This window comes from Tremella mesenterica (genome assembly GCF_000271645.1).
Source record: "Tremella mesenterica DSM 1558 unplaced genomic scaffold TREMEscaffold_2, whole genome shotgun sequence".
In the NCBI taxonomy this organism is placed as follows: domain Eukaryota; kingdom Fungi; phylum Basidiomycota; class Tremellomycetes; order Tremellales; family Tremellaceae; genus Tremella; species Tremella mesenterica.
The window spans coordinates 114,742-139,047 of NW_006711226.1; the positions used below are offsets into that span (position 1 = coordinate 114,742).

The window sequence follows — 24,306 nt, forward strand, 5'->3', positions numbered from 1 at the left end:
CGAGAACTACTACGGCGACCTAACCAGTCAAGGGACGGTGGTGGCTCATACGCCATAGGAGTGACTAGGAAGGGGGTGTCGAACAGTCTTCGGCGAACATCGGCTATCTCAGTAAGGCTTCGGCGAGAGACGTCCGCTAACCTCGTCCTTGCTCCGTCGTCCAGAGCCCCAGTGTTGACTGCATCTACTAACGCCGCAGTGAGATTGTTTAAAGCGTTAGCTTGACGAGAAGAGAAGTCAAGCAGGAGAGATGTATCATTTCGGGCGGCCTCGAGCTGAGTAGTGAGACCGAGGACGAGAGAACGATAAGTGGCGAATTCCTTTTCGTCCTCAGGAATACGGACGTCCAGGGAGATACGAGGGTGGACGAGGGACAACCGGGGAGCAGAGGGACCAGCACGCTGAGTATCTTCACTTTCCACATCACCATCATTGAAGGCAACCTCCTTCCCTTTAGATTTCCCTTTTGATTTCTTTAAAGAAGACTTCGGTGTCTTCTGGGGAGCAGAGGGAGGGGTGACGGGAGGGGCCGCCGAAGTGGCCGGAGGAACAGAAGGACGCCGACTTCGGGTGCTGTGAGCCGGAGGAGAAGCTACCACTGGAGAGGACGGACGTGGCGCCGAAGGACGAGAGGCCGAAGGACGGGAGGCCGAAGGAGCAGAGGCCGAAGGACGGCGAGAAGACGAAGGAGGAACAGCCGGGAGACGTGATGGGCCGGCCACAGGAGCGAAGGGCGACGGCGACGGAGGCGACGGGCGGAGGTCCGGCGAAGTACGGCGAACCGACCGGAGAGACGAAGACGGTACCCGCGAACGGGGGACAGACGCTGGAGTCTGGGGAGGGGGGAGAGGAGAAGCGTCGAAGGGACGGGGCGGGATGTCCCGGGCAGAGGAAACGGGACAGAAGGAGCAGGGGCCAGACGTGCATGAAGCACAACGGAGGGCCTTGTTGTGTGGCCTGACTGCCTTGAGGCAGGGCCAGTTTGGACGATTATACGTGATAATCTCACGTCTACTAATTAGCAGGAGTAACTTCGGCGTAGTACGAATAAGTGGACTCACCGGCAACGATCACACGCTTCGTCAACACCAACCGCGATCCAACGACCAGGCTCGGACTTCATCTTCTCCCACAAGTACTCTTCTTCCCGCAGTGATCTCTTCACCCGTTTGGGCGAAGGCTCCCCTCTGGGAGAAGGGGGGGGAGCAGCGACGGGGGGGGCGGCAGCAGGACCGGCAGCAGGACCGGCGGCGGCGGCGGCGGCGGCAGAGCGGGCGGCGGCAGCAGCGGCGGCAGCGGCGATGGCGTCGGGGGGGGGGAGAACCCCGGAAGAGGAAGAAGAAGAGGAAGAAGAAGAAGAGGAAGAAGAAGAAGAGGAGAGGGAACGGCGTCGTTTCTGGCCCACAATTTGAGCAGGGGGAGGGGCAGGAGCGGCTGCGAGTTAGCAATGTCTTGGAGAGCTAAAGAACAGATAAACAAGGCCAAGTTCGGCGAAGGTATAGGAGGGTGGGCGAAGAACTCACACTCAGGACTATCAACATTGTTATCCTCTACACTAACCGCCACCATATCATCATCTGAGATATCTTCTAACTCAGTTTCACCCTCACGATCCTGATCCTCCTCATCACTATAATCACCCCCTTTTCCTTCGAAGTCTGACTGATCGTCCGACTCCGAACCACTGAGCGACTCCTGGTCGGAGGAGGACGGAGACTCACCAGGACGAAAGGCGGGCGTCCTGCGGCGAGGGCTGGCGGCAGGAGGAGAAGCGGAGGGAGAACGGGCGGGAGAACCGGCAGGAGGACTGGCGGGAGGAGAAGCAGAGCGAGGAGGCGAGGCGGCGCCAGACGGTTCCCCCAGGGAAAGAGTGCCGAGGCCAAGAGAGGAAACTTGGCGAGACCTATCACCGAAGGAAACTGAATGTCAGCCAAGTGCGGCGAAGTGCGGTAAGTACAGGGGAAAGACTCACGAGCAGACGACACCATACCACCAAAGTTCCTCATGGCGGCGAAAGGGTTAGAGGTGGGAGTAGGAGGGGCCATGACGTTAAAAATACTTAAAGAAATAAAAGATGATACGTCGAGGTAACAAATCCGTTTTCTAAGCGCGAGAGATAGAAAGTTTTGAAAACAGATGGGGAAGAGAGAGAAGGACGATGAACTGCTCAGTACTTAGTATAACTCGAGTTACCCCTCCGTCGTCAACATGCGGCATCCTTCGCGTTTCATCAACAAAAGGCATCGCAGGGACGATCAAAATTCCCACGCTATAGTGTCTCATCTCAATATAAACGAGGGTTACTTCGACAAACTACGGTGTTGTTCGGCTGCCATTCAGGAAGCGTGTCTCACCTACAAAAGACACAGGGCTTCTTACGGCAAACCTCGACGAAGTTAGAGGAGTCTCATTGTCGGGTTCTGGAGTGAAAGGAGGCCCAACTACGAAGTGCGGCGCAAAGAACAGAAGAGTGAAGGTTGGTCGTGGGGAGGGAGAGAATGGGGGTACTACGCTGCTAAGTTCTCTTGCCACGACAGAGGTGTAATCGCTCACGAGGACGTTCGCGGCTAAAGAAGGGGGCGACTGTCACGAACTACGTCGTGACACCTCGATTACTCCACCAACAATGACCCTCCTTTGGCCATCAAAACCCCATCACGCCTTAACCTCTTTACTCTACACGTAACTCAGGACTTCTGACACCAAGTACGGCGAGGTTAGACGGAGTTAGGCTAAGTAGGAACAATGGGAGCAGAAGTACGGCGAAGTTAGGCGATGTTAGGCTAAGTAGGGACAATGGGAGCAGAAGTGCGGCGATGTTAGGCGGAGTTAGGCTAAGTAGGGACAATGGGAGCAGAAGTGCGGCGATGTTAGGCGGAGTTAGTCGAAGGAGGAAGAGGATGGCCGAGGGCTCGGGGAAGTTGGACGAAGTGCGTTGAAGTACGTCAAAGCGCGAGAGGGTTGGATGAACGTCTAGGAGGAGTAGATAATATTAGCTGAGAAGATCGCTGAAGTTCTTCAGCGATCCTTGATTGTTGTCAGTAGTAAAAGACAAATAGAGATAGCTATACATCGAGATACATCGCCATCAATAGAACAAAGCCTTAGTTAGAGTAACTACGCCGAAGTACGCCGTAGTTACACTCCTTTCGACGTCTGCGCCCTCCTGGTTGGGTGAGACATCGACTCAGAAGTGTGAAGTTAGCCGAGGTTCGTCGACCGTCGGTCTATAAGGAAGAAGTTGCTCGACGGCCGTGACACATTCAGAGCTGTCTGATCCTTTGTCTTCAGAGTGTTGATGATGTTGAGAAGTCGAGGATCTTGTGTGTATCCGTCTTTAACCTCTTTGAGGAAATCCTTTGAGAAGGCCACTTGAGAAGCAAAAAGTTTTTTATCCACTACTGGTTCAATGTTCATATCTAAATCCTCTGTTGCGGTGTTGACTGTTGGAAGGGGAGCTCTTGAGAGACAATCAACATTGGAATGAAGTCTGCCAGCCCGATGACGGATTGTCATGTTAGTGCGGTAGGGCTGCAGTTCCATTGACCATCGTAAAAGCCTACGATTGTTGCCTTTAAAGTCAAGTAACCATTGAAGGGCGGAATGATCGGTGATAAGTGTGAATTTGGCACCATCAATGTAGGGTTGGAGTTTGGTGACAGCCCAAATAATTCCTAAACATTCCAGTTCACTAGCTGTATAGTTTTGTTCAGCTGCAGTAAGTGATCTGCTGAGATAGACTATGGGGTGTTCCCTGTTTTCGTTGTCCATTTGAGCCAAAACAGCACCTAAACCAACTGTTGAAGCATCTGTGTAAACAAGGAAAGGTTTAGAGTAATTAGGGTGGGCAAGGATGGGGGTGGTGGTGAGGCGAGTGCGCAGCTCCTCAAATGCTTTTTGGCATCCAGGTGTCCAGATGTACTTGGTGTTCTTAGTGAGGAGAGCATGGAGAGGGGAGGCAATGGTGGAGAAGTTGGGGACAAAACGACAATAATAGGTACACATACCTAAATATCGCTGTAGTTGTTTGATGGTGGTAGGAGGTTCCATATCTTTAATTGCTGCTACTGATTTTTCCAGCGTTCCAATTCCAATATTACTAATAGAATGTCCAAGTGCTTCTATTTCCTGGAAAGCAAGTCGTGATTTTGTGGGGCTGAGTGTGATCCCTGATTTTGTAATGAGTTTGAGGATAGTGTCAATGTCGTGAAGATGAGTGTCAAAGTCATCGCTGAAGATGATGATGTCGTCAATGTAGACCAAAGCAATCTGCCATTTGTAGCGGCCAAGTACTTTGTCCATGAAGCGTTGGAATACTGGGGGACCATTTCGCAGTCCAAAAGGCATACGATTCCATTGGTGAAGCCCTCGATGTGTTCTGAAAGCAGACTTCGGTTTGTCTTCTTCAGCAATAGGTATTTGGTGGAAACCTTTGTTGGCATCAAAAGTACTGAACCATTGCTTTCCTGAAAAATGAGTAAGGATGTCATCAATACGAGGAAGTGGATATTGATCAGCTTTGGTCACATCATTGACTTTTCGAAAGTCAATGCAAAACCGATCCTTCCCTTTCTGTCTCACCAGTATTGCAGGCGAAGCCCATGGTGAGTCAGATTCTTCAATGACACCTTGTTCAAGGAGTTCAGCAATAGTTTCGTCAATTACTTGTCTTCCAGCCGGAGAGGCATGGTAGGGGGCTTGCGAGATGGGAGAGGCATCTCCAGTATCAATTGTCATCTCTGCCAGAGTTGTTGATCCTAGCTGCCGTGCTCCATAGCCAAAAGCCATGTAGTTGTTTTTCAGTACCTGGACAAGTTGTTGTTGTTGAGTGTTGGAGAGGGAGGGGTTGATTGATAAGTCGTCAAGGGGGAAGTTGTTTTGGTGAGTTTTGTTATCAAAGTGTGTCGTAATGTCATGAGTGTCATGATGGGTTGAGTGAGATATTGGAAGAGTTGCGGGAATAGCCGGGAAGGATTGTCCAATCTTTGTACCAGCTTTGAGAGTGATAGGTTTGTCGCCAAGGTGAACGATATGGGCAAAATGGTTGGAAGCTTTTGAATTTCCAACAGATCTTCCAACATGTAAGTAAGATCCCAGTGATTTAGGATTTACCACATAATATGGTGTTGAAGGCAAATCAGTGATAATGATTCCAACCCTATGTTGATAACCTGGCTGAAAAGTATAAGTCTCCTTGAGTCGAATAGTCTTATCAGGAGACTTGCCTTCAATCAATTGACGGTCTGGCTGTCGACATGTGGTGGGTATGGTCCCAGGGATTGTTTTGAAAGTGAGTGTGTTGTTGGCAAGGTCGATAACAGCGCCCATGGGTGATAGAATGTCATTCCCTAAGATTATTTTTGTCAGTAAGTCAGGCACCAAAAAGAATGCTACTGGGACAATGATATGATCTTGCTCTGTTGAGATGAAGTTGAGATCAATTTCAATCCATGCAACAGCATTACTCCTGCCTAAGCCGCGCAGTTCAAACTTGTCAAGAGGGTTAGTCTTCACATTGGGTAAGTACTGTTTAGCATAGTTAACATCCATCAGTGATATTGATGAGCCAGAATCAATGCAGACTCTGTGTAGGGGTACATTTGCTGCATCTGACTTCAACTTTGCAAGAGAAAAGACTGGTGTCTTATCTTTGTGAGCATCTTGCAATGTCAATTCCTGCAGGTCTGGCATTCCGTCAATCTGGTCCTTAGCCTTGATGTGGATGTGGCGGTAGGACTGATCGTAAGCATTCGATTGAACAGAATTTACTGATGGTGTCTCACCTTCTACTGGAGTTGAAGTATTGGTGGTTGGGCGAGAGTTGTTTCGAGGTTGCCATTTGTTACCATTATTGTTGGGAATGGAGTTGGGAAAGGTTTGTTGAGGTGGAAAACGATTAGAGTTTGGGTTAGGAGTGGGTGGTGGGGGAGTAGAGATTGTTGGGCGGAGGGGTGTCTGCAGTGGATTACTTTGGGGAGCTTTGTTTGGGCAGTCTCGCCTCCAGTGATATCCACCACAGACACATGGAGTGCGAGGAATAGATGTGGTTTGATTGCTGTTGTAAGCTCGAGGTAGTCCAGAAGTTGAGTTTGTTGTTGTATTTTGTGTAGTGTTGAAGCGACCTGTAGATATGTTAGCATTATTCAATGTGGAAGAGGAACGATACTGTGATTGATTACCTCGGCGCAAGCCTGGTTCCAAGTCCATCAGATGTCTCCTAAAGTCCTCCAAAGTCATTAAAGGTGTAATGCCAGCCTTGATGAGTGGGTGCATACTGACAGGAATACCTGTGAGAAGGTCATCAATCAAGTCAGCATCTGGGGTGGTTGGAGGGTACACATAGCGCTGGAGATTAGTTTTGTCCTGGAAATAGTCAGTAAACGTCTCATTCACACGGAGGGTGCGATAAAGACATTGTCTGCGAAGGGTCAGCTTATGATTAGGGAGATAGAAAGCATTACGAAGAGAGGTTTTCCAAGCATCCCAAGTGTTCAAAGCAGCACGGCGGATTGAACCTAGCTGTGTGAACCAAGTTGAAGCTTTGCCAACCAGGATCAATGGAAGTTGTTGAAGAAGAATCTTATCCTGAACACCAGAGTATTCAAAGATTGCAGATACTTTCTCGATCCATTGATCCACATCCTCATTATCTCTACCACCAAACTTTGGTAAGTCTGAGGCCTTGAGTCTGAGAGAGGAATTATGGTCATCAGTCCCAAAAGGAGCAGAAGCACTGCGGCGCTGAAGAGCAGCACGGAGTTCAGTTACTTCTTGTTGTGCAGCCTCTTGATCTTGCTGAGTGGTGGCAAGTACATCCTGAAGATGTGCTTCAAGTTCTCTTTCCTTGGTACGCATGGAGTGTTGAGCTTCTTGAAGTTGAATATTGGTGTCTTGAAGTTGTCGTTGGAGTTGAAGTACCTGTTGGGTTAGTGTAACTATACTTTCCTGTTGTCCAGTCTGATCTTCATCAGATGGGGCAGGAGGATCTTCTTGATTTGGTGGGGGAGTTGGCAATGGGGAAGTATCTGCAGCAGGTGGAGCAGATGAAGATCGATGCCGAGATGGTGTTGGGGTGAGAGGTGAAGTTGTGCCTATGTTGAAGGGAATTGCAGGAACAGTCCCAAGGCGAGAAGCAAGTCGGGTTGTTGGTCGAATGGAAGTCATATTGATGATATTGATCAATAAGTATTGTGTCGTAAGTCAGAAATTGTAGGTTCAAATTAAGAGGAGTCTTTTGGTTGTTTTGAAGTAGTCTTGAAGCAAAGTCGAAGTGGAGTTGAAGTTTTCTTGTAATAGTGTTGAGGTAAAGTCAAAGTGTTGATGTGTGTAGAAGCAGAAGTCAGAGTAGTGTTGAAGTCTTGAGAGCTAGAGTCAGTAGTAGAGAGCAGTGTTGATTAGGTAGTACCACAAGCTGTACTAAAGGAGGAGGAGGAGGAGGAGGAGGAGAGGTGCGCAGGGGCACAGAAGGACCTATAGTCCAGCTTCTGCAGAAACTCTTCCCAGAGATCCCAATGGAGTCTGAGGTGAGAACTCGCCTAGTTGCACGGAACTGATATGGGCGAGCGGTTGGCCAACCTAGAGGAGAGTCAGAGTAGTAGTCAAGTAGTAAGGCAGTCAGAGTGGTTGTTGAGATCTAGAAGTTAGCTTTACAGGCGATGGACCTGTACTGTATTTTGATTAAGAAAAAGAAAAGAAATTGAACTCAGCTTGCTTTTTTTTTGTTTGTTTGATTTCTATACATTTATTTCTCTTTTGGGTCGTTATATCTGGCCAGATAGTAGTCGTTAAGTCGTTAATATATTCTTGTTGAGATGTTGTGTTTGATAGTTGTTGATGGTATTACTAACCAGTAGTAGTAGCCAAGGGTTGTTGATAAGGTTTAAGTCAATAGAGGATAGGTGAAGGAGTAGTTGTTATGACACTGCACAGAAGCAGGTCATACATGATGATGTGGCATTAGAGTGGCAAATGAGAATCTGGGTTATCAATGTTTGACCACTGTTTAGGCTAAGCGTAAACACTGGTCAACTTGGACATATTGGTGAACTTGGACATATTGGTGAACTTGGACACATTGGTCAACTTGGACACATTGGTCAACTTGGACACATTGGTCAACTTGGACACATTGGTCATGTTGGACACATTGGGTAGAATTATATACCGTAGGTCAGGCTAAGCCTGAACACTAGTCATTTAGAAAGTGGAGGCAAGGTGGAGGCGCAAGGGTATAAATACCCCTTCCGCGAGCCCTCTTCCTTGTCGATGAATTCTCAAAAGTTACACTTCTAAACTTCTCATTTTTCACAATCCTCTTTGCGCTCGCTACACTCGCGCACTTCGTTTAAGTGACTTCCGATACAACCCTTCCTCAGCACTGAGGTGCTCTTCATCATCATCGTCCAATCCACTCTACGCTATCACTTCGTCCTTCATCGTTGTTGTCCTCTGAAGTTAGGTCTTGGTCACTGCCTAGCTCTCAGGTCGTAACAGTAGTGGTGATGATGTTTGGAGATGGAATGATAGTGAGGATGGATGAAGTGATGATGAGCAAGTATTGAATGATGGTGAAGGAAGGTTGAGTGATAATGAGTAAAAGGTTTAGGTGACTTACTCAAGTACTAATCCATTAACCAATGACCAAAGTTGAACTAGCACTAAACCACAAGACAGAAGTATCCGGGTGAGCGCCCCAATTGTAATGATCCTGCTTGTGAGGATCACCACAAATAAATAAATGTAACCTACCCGTAGGGCTGGATACTGAATCGGAACTCTGTGATGTGGATAATACTAGTCCGCAATGATCAAAGGTCAGTAGATGTAAGTAAAGAGTGTATCAGGGAAACCAAAGAGGGTCTGAGAGAGGTGGAGGAGAAAGGAGGAGAAGAAGCGAGAAGAAAGAGGATGGGAGAAGAAAGACAATGGAGGAAGAGATCCCCCTCAGACCCGGCTTATATGCATAAATGAGCTGACGTTTGACGTAGGAAAGACGTGACAGAATCTGCGTCTTTGACGCGTTATGCGTGAATACTATATACTAGGAGACAAGAGAGACTATAGGTAAAGAAGGCGTAACTGAGGCAAGTGCGTATAAGCACTTGTATAGACTATGATAGGCAGACAAGAGACAGGGGTAGGGGTGTCTGGAAGAGAATCTAGTAGCTCGGTACTGATCAGTATGTAGGGGATGGTCAGATCCACTACAACAGTGCCCTTCAGAGACAGTGGCCTAAACCAGTGTGCTAAAAGGCCTATTAACCGGCGGTTACTACAAACTGCCGGTCGCTGGTTAAATACCCAACCCAGATCCAACTCTAACCAAACTGTCTTGTCACTTTGTGACAAATGGGAAGCGATACCCCTTGACATCATCAGTAACATAGTGGAATCAATGCCAACACGGGTGGAAGAGGTTACACAAAATAAGGGGTTTGGTATCAACTACTAGCTGGTGGATTAGGGTCTACTGCTTAGTGTGAGAAAGTTCCAAACCGTTTGAATCAATGATGCATGAGATACATGAATTCAGGTCGGAATCAACGGCGTACGGATGAGAGGAAAATGGGGGAGGGGTGCGTTCTTTTAGGCGTTGACTGTAGTATATACTGTCTACAGGTACCTGTGTGTCCTTTCCTTCCTGCTGCAAGTGTCTATGTACACACTTGGACAGGTGAAGAACCACTTTGAGCAAACCCAGTGGGGAAATCTCGGGAGGGGAAAACCCATCCTTACCTAATTACAGCACTGCCTCCAGTTCTCGCCCTCCTCTATCCTGATCCGTCGAGTTTGATGAAACTGCTTCGAGTCGGTGTTACCCCGTAACAACTATAGAACAAAAATCGTATCCCCAATCCGTATCGTAGGTACATGGCATTACCTATCAACATCCTTCCAATAAATAGCCAGGCACTGAGGTACATCACGTAATTGATTGCCTGTCAGACAGCTTTCCACCGGGCCTTGAGAGAGGAGGAAATCGTATTCTTCATTCTTGAGCGTAAGTTTCTGCTCATCCGTGTCTGGCAGGTCGAGTGTAGGAATGTTGGGACCAATTGAATCGTACAATTCTTCCATCAGCTGTGTGGCAACTCTCTTGGCAGAATCGCCTGTGAGATTATTACCTTGCACCAAGAGCTGACATGCCAAATGCTGGTCATCGGGTATGAGGTTGGTATACAGGGATTTCCAGGCATGTCGGATGTGTCTTACCACTGAAGGATCGGTACCTTGGGTCTTCCTAATACATGGGTCCCAAACTTCCCGGCATCTTGTCTTGAACACTTCTCTATCTTCAGGTCTCCAGCACCCACTTAGAAGTATGGCAGTCTTTCTCAGATCAATCACCAATTTGGGGATATTGCTTCTCACAGTTTCCCCAGAGGAATGTTCAACTTTGGTGCTGGGTTCAGAGAAATGAACTGTGTCAAACCTGTCATCAACATGATTTTGAATGAAAAAATAGTAGTCGCTCCAAGCTATCTCTACAGCAAGGACGAGTGTTGCCGCTTTGGTTGGGTTCTGACTTTGCTTGGTGTGTTGTGTAGTCTCACCCTCCGTGCCATTTGTGCCTTCAATATTTACACACCACTTATCATCAATGGGAAGTACTTTCTTGGTGATGTATGTGCCTGACATGAGTTGTGCAGCCTGTACCTTCAGGAAAGAGTAGTGAAGAGGATACAGGACAGTGTGATGCAGGTCTAAGTCTGTACTCAGAGGTCTGTAAAGAGAGAAGTTCAGAAGGCTACCCTTCCATTGTACGACTTTCAGATGACGTATACCATGTTTACCAAACCAACTCCGCGCCCCGGTGAGGGTAAACCGGGGGAGGAAATTGTTCGACCTACGCGTCTCACGTTATCGCCTCCATTTTAATGCATTGATCGGTCGTAGTGAATTCCTAAGATTCATGCTTGGGGAGTAGAGGTTCCCTCATGGAGCGAGTAGAGCATCTGGTACATCATAAACATCTAGGTGTTCCCATCAACAGGTAAAGTCACACTTCGCACCAACCTCTGGGGGCTGTCCGGGGATTCCTGAAAGAGAGTACGGCTAATCACCGGGCAATGAGTGTCTGCACACTGCTATCCTGGGTAGGTCATATGGTGACACCAGGAAGCAGGGAAAGTTTACCGGCAATCCTGCCAAAAATTCCATCTCATGCTCTTATCTCATACAGAAGAGACTATCACACAAGAGAAGGTTGTGAATTGGTGTCAGTGGGTGAGAGAGCCAAGGATACTGTACCAGAATCAGTTTTTAACAAGGCTGTGTTGCATAAATGTGGAGAAATGGTCTGGGCAAGAGCCAATTTGATGAAGCGCTGGCTTCTTACAAGCTCCCTCCCTCTGTCTGTCTGGATTGATTCCGTGTGGGCTGGTGAAACTTGATATGTCTGGGAGCTTTCCAAAGCAATAGCATCTCATTCACTCACCAGTTGTGACTCTTGATTGAGTGATTTTTTGTTTTGTGTGACACCCTCCAATAACTAATCAGCTCCTCATCTACAGGCCTGATCCTGCAGTTTGAGTGGATGTATGCACAGTAACAAATAATGACAAAGCTCCACATCAGTTGCTTCTGGTCTTATCTTTTCTGGGTGAAGTCATGAAAAAACAAAGTGGGACATCGCACATCTAGATCAAGAAACTTGGGTTGCTGCAGCACACTCTTCCTCATGTGGAGTGAGAAGTCGCTCCCTCTCATCTCATCATGCATTCCTGTGTTTCACTGCACCTTTGAACCTTCGCAAACTGGTCAAATTGCTTACTGTGTAGTATATAATGCCAAGCAAGCCCCTATATCAAACAATCCCTCAGCATCACACAGTTGAGGACTGTGTGGCTGGCAGATCAAAGAGTAATACTGTCTCTCATCCACTAAATGTACCTGGACGCGGGATTCCGCACCACTATCCTGGGGTGCAATGCTATTCAGGTTATTCTGCACTAGTATCCTAAACCCATCATTCAAATGTTCAGCAAGTGCCCTCACAGAGTCACCGATTTGCACCTCTTGAGTGCCTGTGACCAGTGGAATTGCTGCCGTGTCCTCTTCACTTGGCTCACTGATGTCCTGAATTATTTGTTTGGGTTTAGCATTTGCAAAACCACCAAAATGCTGCCTGTTGCTCTGCACTGAGCTTACTCCAGATGTCCGGCCAGCCCTCAGACATTGCAGTTATCATCTCTGGAGGAGTGTCTCCAGTCATCAGGAGCAGATTCCTGTAGGGAGTCTTGTTCAAAAACTTGGTCTTCTTATCTTGGCCACACAATCTAGAGAACACAGTGCCTGCCCTCAAAACAATGTCAATACTTGGACATTCACTATCAGTACCTTGCTGCTCCTGTGATAGGGTAACAATGCGTCGGGATGTGGCAATGGACTGGAATGACGGAGTATGGGACGAAGGACCTACCATAAGGGTGAACGAGACAATGACATTCACTGAAAACGTTGTAGGCTGTTGATACTTACGCCGTGGTGTCTGCCACCATACTCCCTCTTCAAAGAAGTAGGAGCCTTATACGTGACAATGGTCATGTTTGTAAGATTTCAAAGGGTGGAGGTACTTGGCTAGTGAAAGAGAAGAAGTCTGAAGCAGACAGACTGAACTCAATTTATCCTTTTCCTTCAGAAGACATGGAAAGCAGCTTGGCAAACAAGATTTTCCTCAGAGCTCACTCCTCTGATGCATCAAAGCCAAGAAATACGTGAACATAGCGGGACAAGGGATCCGCCTTCTCCTCCACCCGTTCCCTCTTCCTCCTGTATTTCCCCATCATCCTCAGGTATCTCCCTTGTTCAATTCAGGAAGCCAGGAATGACAAGGCTTCTACTTCAGATTTTGAGGAGAATTGCAGCACTAGAATAGCAGGATAAGTTAGTGCGCCAAAGAGTGTGTGATTGCAGTGCGAAAAAATCATATCAGTGCTTAAAAATCCGGCCCTAAGTGAACGTCTCATCCTCTCAAGCTATCTCCTCCTCCTTGTCTGTGTCAGGATCACGGATACCTAAGACGGGTTCCTCAGAGTCGTACTCCACCTCACTCGTTCCCGTCTCCATCTCACCCGTTCCCGTCTCCATCTCACCTATCTCCTATCCCGGTACGGACTTTCCCATTCTCCTTTCACACCTAGTCGCTACTTCTTCATCCTGCAATACTTTTCCTTCATTGTTGTGTCCCTCATCTTTCTCCGTCTTTCTCTGTCTTCCTTTGCTCTTCTACCTCATGATATTTTCCATCTTTACTCCATAGATTTTGGTATGTATCACTCTGCTTCCCTTTCATCATATAGAAAAAGGCCCCCCCTTCATAGATGTCTTGTTGAATGTATTCTCTTGTCACTTAGTATATCATTTACCACTTGATCTCATTGACTAAAGAGTCTCTTTGATCTTCTATCCACTACATCACTAGGTCTGTCCCCTACGAGGCCCTATAGCCATAGCTCATTGAAGCAGACTGTTTTAAACGTCTGGTCCTGACAGTCTCCAATAAAGCGCTATCAACTCCCGTATACTTCTTACTTCTGTTATTTGTGATAGATTGAGAGATACTTACTACCTGTGCTGAACCAGTCAAGTGGATGTCTGGGTAACAGGATTCTGCAAGAGATCAATCTGCTCACACAATCACGCTTGCTCTTTGAAAGTGAGTTAGGAGACAGGAACCAAAGGGAGAATCTCCCCAAACAAGCACTGCAACGGGTCATCATTGTTTCTACACATGATTCTACTTCCGTGCATTTGATTTGGCTGCCTGCTCAAGATGTAGAGATGGCAAACCAAGTGGGCCAAGAGATGAGTCATAGGTCATGTCCTTTGCCCCTTGAATGCGCTCCCTCTCTCTCTCCTCATATGCATTAGATTGAGATTGTCAAATTTGAAATAACTAAAGCAGTCCACACTAAAAGTATTGCCTTGAGGTAAAGCATGAGTTATCATGGTGGTGTCACGAAACGAGACTAATCAGTGTCCAGTCGTATGACACTACCCTCCGTTTCCACTCAAAAGGTCTATCAAACAGTGATGTCCACAATCATTGATTGCCAGTGAAATACCCAATCCAACTTCTTAGTTCAAACCCATATCCAACAAACATAACAACTGGACCAAAGCCTTCCTTCGTATCAGAACATCTTGTGACAAAATGGTCATGAAATTGAGTTATTCTAGATATGTTTCACTATGACCTATGCATTTTCTGTTTGCAAGCCTGATCTCACAGTCCGGTCAGGTTTGGAAGGGCATTTTGCTTACTCTTACCTGTTCTTGTCTATCTGAAGTGTTGTGTAGGTGAACAATTGAGTACCAAATTCAAGAGCCAGGAACATGCTGAATCAATTCTGGCACATCAATCCTGAATCTGGTTAGCCCTCTCCCTCATATGTCTTGAGACAGTAGTACTCTCTCTCCTTTCATGACATGCATTCCTGTGTTTCATAAGTACTAATCATATGAAGACCCTCTTAAACCTCATTAATGTTTTCTGATAATTAGATGGTAATACAGAGGGGAAAAAGAGCATGCATCAATTCTACATGTCTCTATACTTATCACATTCCACTCACACGCATAAAACCAGAGACGATCGAATAAAGTTCAGAGGATAAGTTGAACGGAGAAATATTCGACGGAAGGGGTAATTATCTAACGGCGGTTCGGCCGTCCTGGCCCGATTCTATCGGCTAACACTCCCCCACGGGACAATGCACGACTCTGCAGTAGTCCCGGACGATTTATCGATGGCGACGGCGGGGTTTGTGATGATGTAGAAGGTAGTAATGACGAAATATTGAGTGTTATGTGTGTGGTAGTAGTGGTAGGTGAAATCGTGAAATGAATTTCTGTGGGGCCCCCTGCGGGGCTCCGCTCTGTCACGTGGTTACCACTCACTACTGACGACTGACTCTTCTCTATCATTCCTTTTACTTCATCACTTTTATCTCCAATTATCGGTATGTCCACCTTTCGTTTTTCTCCACTTTTATCACTCGTTTCTGACTGTCTGAACTTCCCTCTGTCCTGTCTACTTCTTAAAACTTCCGGTTTGCTAGTAGACTCCCGAGAATCGATGAAATTCCTCCGTGTCCCTGGCTGACGATATCTATTATCATTAGTAGCAACCGCATCGTTATCATGGCCCAAGTTCCTGCCTCCGTTCTTTCGACCATTGCTTCTCCCTCGGTCCCTGGACCGTCTGATCGTCCTGCTCTTAGGTTGCTCCCCAGCAATCCTCCCGACTGTAAGTCTGTCAGTCATACCATGAACTTTATTGAGTTTGAGATCTTTCCCAGAAGGTGAAATTTGAACTGGGGATATTGAAGTCGAACCTAGACAAACATTTCCTTTTGATAGGAAACGCTCTTTTGGAAGGTGGGGTAACCCACGAGAGGGTACAAGAGATTGTTGATGCTGTGGACTCTCTCCACGATAAACTTGAGAATATCCTCGGTGGATATAAGGTTGCTGGCTACCAGCCAAAGTTCCCGGTGTTCGTGGACTTGACGATGGAGGTTGAGTAGTATCCCTCCTATGTATCGTCTTATCTCTTCTCATCCTACTCTTCTCTTTCATTTCTCTAATGATTCTAGGTTCTACCGGTGGTTTCTGACCTATCTTAGAATTACTCACATTCATAGGTACACCCGAAAATTTTACATTTTGGCTCACGAGAACTTTTCCTTCGGTGGTACCTTCGGTGGGTTTCTCTGAAGTTCCTTCCACCCACACTTCTCTGTCTGATACCAACTCTGTATCTGGTACCACTTCGTTCCTTGGTACCACTTCGTTCTCTGTACCACCTGATAGATCTCCTAGGTCCTCGAAATCTGAATAATCGTAATCGACGATTTCATCATCATCTAATGTCACGTATACTGAACCAATGTTTTTCTTCTTCGGTGGTTCTACCCGTATCGCTGACATATTCACCGAATGTACTGGTCCACCTAAAGCTTTCGTGAGTACATCTGCTCGCTGATAGACAGTGCTGACGTATTCTAGTTCAATAACTTTATTACTGACTAGATCTCGAAGGGCATGATGTCGAATATCAATATGTTTTGTCCTCTGGTGAGTACCAGGTTTTCTCGCTAGTGATATCGATCCTTGATTATCGCAATTTAATATAGTAGGATTTAGCTGATCGTAGCCTATCTCCCTCAATAATCCTCTCAACCACTGAGCTTCCTTCGCTGCTTCAGCCATCGCGATGTACTCTGCTTCCACTGTCGACGACGATACCGTAGCTTGTCTTTTTGAACTCCATGTTATCGGTGAGTCGTTCATCATAAATATCCAACCAGTAGTTGATCGTCGTGTGTCTTTACAACCTGCCCAATCGGCATCAACCCATCCTGCTAGATCGCTAGCCTCGCCACCGAGACGAATACCATGTAAACGAGTGGACCGAAGGTAGGTAATTACCATTATCCCTTCCTCCCATACTTTCTTCGTCGGTTTGGTAAGGTACCTAGCAAGGTATGAGGCTGCATATGATATGTCAGGTCGAGTACATGTGGCTAACCACTGTAGACATCCTATTAACTCTTGAAATGGTCGAATTTCACTTTCCACCTCCGACATCGAAGGATTTTTCGCAGTAAGAGGTAACGGTGTTTTTCGGTCTCGATGTAAGTCGTTTTCTGGAAACTTCTGAACTATCTTATCGATGTACGCTGGTTGGTTTAACCATATCGTCTTTTCTTCTCTGTTCCTTGTTACCTTCATACCTAAGATAGTACTTATCTCCCCCAGGTCGGTTATTATCCATCTTTTACCTAGCCCATCGAAAATTTCCTTAGCTTCTTCCTTCGATTTCCTGGCTAATACCAGATCATCGACATAGGCCAGCAGTATTGCTGCTCCCTTTCCTTCGATTTTCCCTTCTGGTCTGTAGTAAAGACCCCAATCTGATTCGATTCTTGAAAAACCTAGGTGAGATAATCCTTCGCCGAGTTCTATCCACCATGTCCTACCAGATTGCTTTAAACCGTAAAGAGACTTTATTAACTTCAAGGTATTACATCCAGGTTTCGGCTTTATCCCTTTGGGATACTTCATGTAAATTTCGACATCGAGTTTACCGTTTAAATACGCCCCTTCGACATCGGCCTGACGAATTTCAAGATCTTCAGTTGCTGCTATAGTCAAGAGTATTCGCAATGACCCCGATCTACCTACAGGTGCGAATGTTTCTTCGTAATCGACACCTGGTATCTGTGAGAAACCTTGAGCTACTAGTCGTGACTTGTACTTTAGTAAGTTTCCCTCAGAATCTGTCTTCACTTTGAATACCCATTTACATCCAATGGCTTTTCGTCCCGGTGGAAGTACCGTCTCCACCCATGTATCCTTAGATTCTATGTTGGATATCTCTTTCTCCATGGATTCTAGCCACTTCTCACCATCTGGGCCGTTTACTGCTTCTTCAGGAGAGATAGGATCAATGAGAGAAGTATCACTTTCGATACCTGCGATAGAGGCGAGTGAGACTAACTTATTAGGCTCGCGACTGAAGTCTAGGAACGAGTCTGTTAGGCCTGCGAAACGGTGGGGGGGTCGAATAATTTGTCCGTGACGTGTCGTCACGATCCCCTCGTCCCCATCATTTCTTCCTTCCTCATCATTTCTCTCATTTTCGACGATATCGTTCTCATAGACCCAATTTCCTCCCCAAATGCCCTGTCCACGTCGTCTTTCAGTAGGTTGTGGACCTGTATTAGGTGAGTTGTCTCTGTCGACATCATTTCCTTGTTCATTATCGATATTTTCCTGTTCGCCACTTTCTGAGCGGTCGTCAAGGAAAATTTCTTCGTTGACAACGGGGTTTAGGTCTACTTCGATGGCGTCGAGAGGGGTTTGGATGACATCGGGCGACTCTCTAGTAGTCACCATTCGTCCTGTCGAGCGACGAACGTCTCGTGAGTGTTCGATTCGTCCCGATCCGTCCATTCTAACGATCCAACCGCTCACACCCTCATCTTGACCTAGTATAATGGCTGATGAACCCCTAGGTGTCGTGAAGTTCGACTTCAGCCTTATCTCCCTTGGTATCTGAACAAAACACCGTTCACCGAATCTCCACACGCTATCTAGGTTCGTGTCTCTTCCTGTGAGTGATGTCCAGCCTGATTTACCGCTCACACCAATCGATGTTTTCATAATTATGATGGCGGCGTATCTGACAGCATAGGACCAATATTCGTTCGGTAGTCCTGAGTCAAACAACATCGTTGATACCATCCCCTTCAAGGTACGTATCATTCTTTCCGCCACTCCATTTAATTCTGGTGTGTATCTCGGTGTGATGTAGTGGTTGATCCCTGCTGACAGGTAGAATTCCCTCATATCGAGGCTATCGAATTCACCTCCCCCATCAGACCTAATCACTCTCACCCTTTCACCAAGCTGTTTCTCCAATTTTGAGATACACTGTCGAACGATATCAGACGCTTCGTTCTTCGTCGTTATTGGTATAGCGAATACAATTCGACTCGCCCTTTCCACACCAACGAAGAAATATCGTTCACCTTTTATAGCCGGACCGAACGGACCAGTAATATCGACATCCATTCCTACTCCTTCACCATCTCCTTTTAACATTGGTGCTTCTTTATTCTTCGGTAGACGTGTTATCTTGGCCTGCATGCAGGCGGGACATTTATCAGTTGTAAAGGGATCGTTCTTGTAAGTGTCCCAGTCCTTCTTCAATAGTCCCTGTCTACCTAGATTCTTTAGTTTATCTACACCTATATGTCCGAGTCGCTGATGCTCAGATTCAAGTGGTGAAGTCGCCTTCGGTGTCGATATCACGATCATCGCAGCAGACATTGCTCTGCCGAATCGTACCGACCACAGTGAGTCATGTTTCCTCAAACCTAGTTTCTCTTTACCTTTACCTATCCATCCACCACCACTACTTAGATTCGCTTTCCACCCCCATGAGAGTGACTTCGAGAGGGAGAGAAGACTTATCTTTGCTGTGCTGACGTGATGTACATCTTTCAGTACCATTTTCTGTCCTGAATCTAGTTCGAGGTTAATGTCACCTGTTTCCCAAGCCGTCATTGACTTGCCAGATGCTAGTCCGAACACTCTCGGTTCCACTAGCCTTTTAATATTCGTCATTATCGACCTGTGAGGAGTTATATGGTGAGTAGCACCACTATCCACTACCCAGGTGGGGATTACACGAGTGTGGCTCACGTCATTAGACTCTGTAGCCAATCCCACCCACTCATTATCCTCAACCCACGGGTTTTCAATTTCTTCGGGCCATACGATGTTACTCATGTACCCTTCGTCATCATCGAACCACGATTCTGTCGACATGGCCATCCCGGCCCATGCCTCGTGTTCACCATCCAATGACGAATACATCAAGGAGGTTTTGGAGTTATCCTTGGACTGGTTCTCATCCTTCGAGACCGTATGTCCTTTCTTATTATTCTTATTATTCCTCCATTTCTTTTTACCTCCATCCTTTACATCTGCGTTTTCTTTCCTGTTCGTATCCTCTCTTTTAGGTTTACGACAGTACTTCGCTAGATGTCCTACAGTGTCACAGTTATAACACTTTCTAGTTTCTTTCCTGGGCTGACCATCAGAGATATTATCTCGGTTCACCCTCATTCCTTTATCCCTTTCGGCGAACATCGCGAATCCCTTTCTATTGGTCCTACCAACAGGGCGCGCCTTACGTCTCGCTGTTTCTGCGTTAAAGATCGACAACACTTTGTCCCATGTCCTCTCCTCTTCAGGTACGGACATTAGTTCTACGTGGATGATCCTGTATGCTGGTGCTAGGATGGTATTGAGGAATAAACCTGCTCGTGCCTGTGAGTCAAAGATCAATCCCACCAATTTCGCTTCAGCCATTGTCTTCGAGAAATCCTCTACATGCTTAGCCATTTCTTCGGCCGTCGCATCCTCCCTCAAGTCATAGCTAAACAATGCTTGACGGACGTTCCTCTGATTCTCGTTCGTGGCTGTTACGTGCATTTTCAAGCAGTAATCCCACATCTCTTTAGCTGACATCTTCTCAGATAAATCAAGCATTACAGCTTCCGTCACTGTTCCCTTGATCATCCCTTGCGCTTTATTCTCCCTCGCTTGCCACTTTTCCCACTCTTTCAACTCTTCTCCAGTAATCCTTCTACCAACCACTTGCCCTTCGACGGGCGTGGTAGGAGGTACTGATCCCGCCCTCTCAGCTGCCGGCCTAACCCCTTCGCGACCAGGTTCGGTATCATTACCTGAGACGACATTCCATACATCGCCTATCTGTAGATACACCTCGATCGCCTTCCTCCACGAAGCATACGTCGATGGATCGTAGGATAACTTGGGGAGATTCTCAAACGAAATCTTAGTCGACACTGAGGACATTATGAGAGGAGTAGAAGTAGGAACTTGCCTTAGTTATACACAGAGGTATGTGGACTTCCGACTGTTAATCTGTTTTCTGATAATTAGATGGTAATACAGAGGGGAAAAAGAGCATGCATCAATTCTACATGTCTCTATACTTATCACATTCCACTCACACGCATAAAACCAGAGACGATCGAATAAAGTTCAGAGGATAAGTTGAACGGAGAAATATTCGACGGAAGGGGTAATTATCTAACGGCGGTTCGGCCGTCCTGGCCCGATTCTATCGGCTAACAATTAATGCTGCAAGCATTAAGGCAGGCTCTTAACTTGCGTGTACCTTTGCTGTTCACCAGGCTGGGTCTATAGCGTTGTGTTAACAGACAATCATATTGAGGTCCAGATGCTGAACTGTAATTGATAATGCAGCTCTTAATCTGTTGAGGTAGTCTATCAAGAAATCCATTGGTTGATTCAGTGATTGCATCATTCAATTTAGTTGTGGTTGCTGCAATGAAATTGTTGCCCATGTCAGGCTCCTCATCGGATAATAATATCTCACGAGCTGTCACTTTCTCTTGTTCACTCAAGCTGTTCCATCCCTGGGAGAGGCCATCAAAGACAGCAGATGCAATACCAGGGTCTGCTCCCTGATAGCTCAAGAAGGCTTTCCTCCACAGCTCTGCTTCCCTTTCAAAAGACCTCCACCTAGAAGCCTCACACTTACCACTGTATAACACGGCAGTCTTCAGCATGAGTTTGATGGGTGGACATTCATTATTGACAGAATCCTGCCCTGGGGAAGAAGTAGAACTAGGCACTGAGCCTTTCATGGTGATTTTGATGAAGAATGTGACTGAGAGCTTTCTCACTCCACATATGCGTATGCGCCAATTGTTGCCGTTCTCAAACTCTGTAGATGCCTCACAAGTGTTGTCAGTCATGATCAAACACTCACTTGGGGATTATTGAGGAAGAGTGGTGGCAAACTGAAACTGATAATCAATTAATGTGCTTCTCTCTTCTTATGCTTGCTTTCCCAACATCAGAAAGTGAAGAGGTTGAGAAACTTCTCTCAAATTTCTCACCTTCCCTTCTTCCGTGACTGCCCTCTGTTCTCACTCCTCTAGTGTGCATCAAATCCAGAGACGCCAAGCCCACGGAGGAACAAGGGATCCCCCTCGGCCCTCCCCCACTTTCCTTCTCTTTTCCCTCTTCCCTTCCCCTCCCCTTCCCCTTCCCCATTCTTCACCCCCTTCCCCATTTTCTCCAATTCTACATCAAACAGGTAAGCATATCTATCCTCACTAGGTCCTTCGTAGCTGACACTCCCTGAACAGAATCTTAGTATCAGGGTTCAGTGTAACATCAGCCTCTTCGGTCGCTCAATCAGGTGAGATCTCTGTATTTGGGACCGCGTGGTGAGGTCAGTTGGCCCGATACAGTTTGAGTACTTGTAGTGTACACAAAGCACTGCTCAAGACCTCTTTACCTTGTGTAATGCGCTCTCTCTCTCTCTCTCTCTCATCGTATTCATTCCTTCACCCTATGGTCCAATCATGCTAATCAATAATCGCTTACCTGGCCTCTGAAGCAAGTGACTGATACGCCTCTCTCTCACATGCGTCAAAGTCACGATAGCCACCGTCCGTTGTCAGAGGAGGGTCCGGCTCTTGCTTGAGGAGATAATCGTAAGCGTCCACGGTAACAAGTATAAAGTGTGGCACACCACCAGTCTGTCGTGTTTCCTCAGAAGCAAAGCACCATCTAAGCGGATCATAGATCTCCTTGTCTAGAAGGGTTTTGATACTTCTACACCTGTCATCCCAATGGTGGGTTTTGTCTAAGACATTGTTCGACGCAAGCATAGTTCGTGCTATCTGAGCTTCTTCATCTCCAAGCTCAGAGAACAGGAAGTCTAGACCGTCGGATAGGGTTCGAACTGCCAGAGGCAGATGAGAACCTCCATGGGATTGAATGAAATGATCATGAGCAAGGAATGGGTAATCATTACCTTCAACCGGAAGGAGAATCAAGCGATTCCAATCAAACACATCTAGTTTTTTGCTAACTGTTTTAGTCCTGTCGTTCCACTTACCACCGTGTGAACGACAAGCTTTCAACTCAATTTCCACCAAGATGGGTTGACAGGGTTTCTTTCCTTTTGTCTGTATACCAGAGACCGTTGTATCCGGAACAGAGACGGTGAGGATGTCGTACTCATCACTTTTACTAGACTTGAGCCTGACACCTTGGCTGTCAAAGGAGACTCCAAGTCCTAGGAGCAGAGTGACCGTCGAAGCGGATTGACTAGGCCAATCACGCGTCTCTCCTATATCCTTAGGGAGAACAAAAGTTGCGTTCATTATAAGTTGTGACTCCTTGTTTCTAGAAGGTACTTGTAAGTATGATTGTAGAGGATTACTTGGTTCTTCAACCATTCAACCCTTGATATTTATAATCCTCAAGAGGGTGGAGAAGAATTCATGACTGAAATATTACCCACTTACCTTCCCTTCATCGTTACCCACTTCTAGTCATCAAAACGTCAGTGGATTGGTGGTTCAGTGGAGACGCGTTGGCCGTGATTTCCTGGGTTACACGTCCCGGGTAATGAATCGAGAGATTCCCCGGAGAAATGACGATTGCGACGTCATTTCCTCCCGTCACCCATTTCCGGCGGCGGACGGGCAGTTGGAGTAGTTATGTAAACGTCATCATCCTCAATACTGGTGGGGCCGCCAATTGGTGGAGCCATGGAAGCGGAGCAATCCATGCGGAATATACCTGAAAGGTTGGAGGTTAGAATTTGGAATAATTGTAGAGACGTTGAGGTGTCACGGTTGTTTGATCCAAAAACGTCATCCATCATGGTTTCCAACGGCCAACATCTACTAGTTCAAGTCGTCATGTTCACTACTCCACTGCCTGCTACTACATGATGAGAAGGACAAAGTATTCTGCTAAAATCGACCATGAAACCAAGATTCTCAAAGTATATACGTAAGATTCGAGGGGTAATCGAGTGTGGAGATATCAGGAAGTGACGCACGGAGAAAAGGTCAAGTCGTTGGGGTTGGAAGCACGTATACCTACACCACCTGAAAACGAGTTCTTACCATACCAAAAGATCCACTAAAGTGTTGGACCATCACCCCACAAGGAAGCGTCGTGAGCGTCTTGATCTTTCGTTTGCGGATATCTTCACACTGAACACCTTTCGGGGTTCGGCACGATTGACGAGTGGGTATTCGTGGAGAGGAATTGTGGAGAGGTATTGTGGAGAGGTATCTTGGATGGATTGTGAACTTATCTAAACGTTAGTTGAACAGCTTAACTGATTAATGCAAAGCAAATGATTCAACAAGATGAACGTCAAAACAAAAAACCAATATATCCAATGACGGACTGTAATTTCCCTCTAATCAATAAATCTCTACGCCCACATTGAAAACTATTCAACTCTCATCGAAAGATGTTGGTTGGGTATCCCGACCTGTTAGCTATCTCTCAATCATGAATGTTCCCAATGACATAACATGGACTCTGACCAGAGGAGTTGATCTCACTATCCGTACTGGTCCTGACATCATCTCATTGCGGCAGGCCGGACTGCAAAGGGCAATATATGATCCCCGGCTTTGCGGAAAGACCATTATGGTAGATCAAATGCCTTTGGTTATCTCATGCATTCCTACTTCACTATTCTATAGTTCTTCAGCCAGAATCACACATCTGAGACCTTGCAACCACCTGTATGTGGGGTTGGTCATTTGTTTTGGGCTTCCTCTATCTACTACTGGCTGCTTGTTCCACCCGACGATCATAGTCTTCCAAATGGGCAAAGACATGTTTAATTGCATACCTATCATCCGTCACTCCGCCAAGTAGGGAGTCAAGGGGGGCGGATAGAGTGGAGATTAT

At 46.6% G+C, this 24,306-nt stretch overlaps 5 protein-coding genes across 5 annotated transcripts; all 5 read right to left on the reverse strand.

The window, feature by feature from the left end:
- Nucleotides 1-330: 330 nt before the first annotated feature.
- On the reverse strand, nucleotides 331-2,045 carry TREMEDRAFT_59916 (uncharacterized protein; the record flags this gene model as incomplete). Its single annotated transcript, XM_007002580.1, has 6 exons — nucleotides 331-401; nucleotides 428-1,011; nucleotides 1,062-1,434; nucleotides 1,524-1,658; nucleotides 1,722-1,919; nucleotides 1,973-2,045. 6 exons carry the CDS (start codon nucleotides 2,043-2,045, stop codon nucleotides 331-333), a joined length of 1,434 nt encoding a protein of 477 aa, XP_007002642.1.
- Nucleotides 2,046-9,876: 7,831 nt separating this feature from the next.
- TREMEDRAFT_59918 (uncharacterized protein) lies at nucleotides 9,877-10,638 on the reverse strand (the record flags this gene model as incomplete). Its single annotated transcript, XM_007002581.1, has 2 exons — nucleotides 9,877-10,402; nucleotides 10,589-10,638. 2 exons carry the CDS (start codon nucleotides 10,636-10,638, stop codon nucleotides 9,877-9,879), a joined length of 576 nt encoding a protein of 191 aa, XP_007002643.1.
- A 1,131-nt stretch (nucleotides 10,639-11,769) lies between these two features.
- TREMEDRAFT_59919 (uncharacterized protein) lies at nucleotides 11,770-12,546 on the reverse strand (the record flags this gene model as incomplete). Its single annotated transcript, XM_007002582.1, has 2 exons — nucleotides 11,770-12,123; nucleotides 12,481-12,546. 2 exons carry the CDS (start codon nucleotides 12,544-12,546, stop codon nucleotides 11,770-11,772), a joined length of 420 nt encoding a protein of 139 aa, XP_007002644.1.
- Nucleotides 12,547-15,939: 3,393 nt separating this feature from the next.
- On the reverse strand, nucleotides 15,940-17,904 carry TREMEDRAFT_27045 (uncharacterized protein; the record flags this gene model as incomplete). Its single annotated transcript, XM_007002230.1, has 1 exon — nucleotides 15,940-17,904. A coding segment is annotated over one exon (1,965 nt), but the record flags the coding sequence as incomplete, so codon positions are not given.
- Nucleotides 17,905-20,672: 2,768 nt separating this feature from the next.
- TREMEDRAFT_59921 (uncharacterized protein) lies at nucleotides 20,673-22,748 on the reverse strand (the record flags this gene model as incomplete). Its single annotated transcript, XM_007002583.1, has 6 exons — nucleotides 20,673-21,049; nucleotides 21,110-21,305; nucleotides 21,341-21,377; nucleotides 21,579-21,725; nucleotides 21,964-22,453; nucleotides 22,481-22,748. The coding sequence occupies 6 exons, from the start codon at nucleotides 22,746-22,748 to the stop codon at nucleotides 20,673-20,675; spliced, it is 1,515 nt and encodes a 504-aa protein (XP_007002645.1).
- Between the last annotated feature and the right edge of the window lie 1,558 nt (nucleotides 22,749-24,306).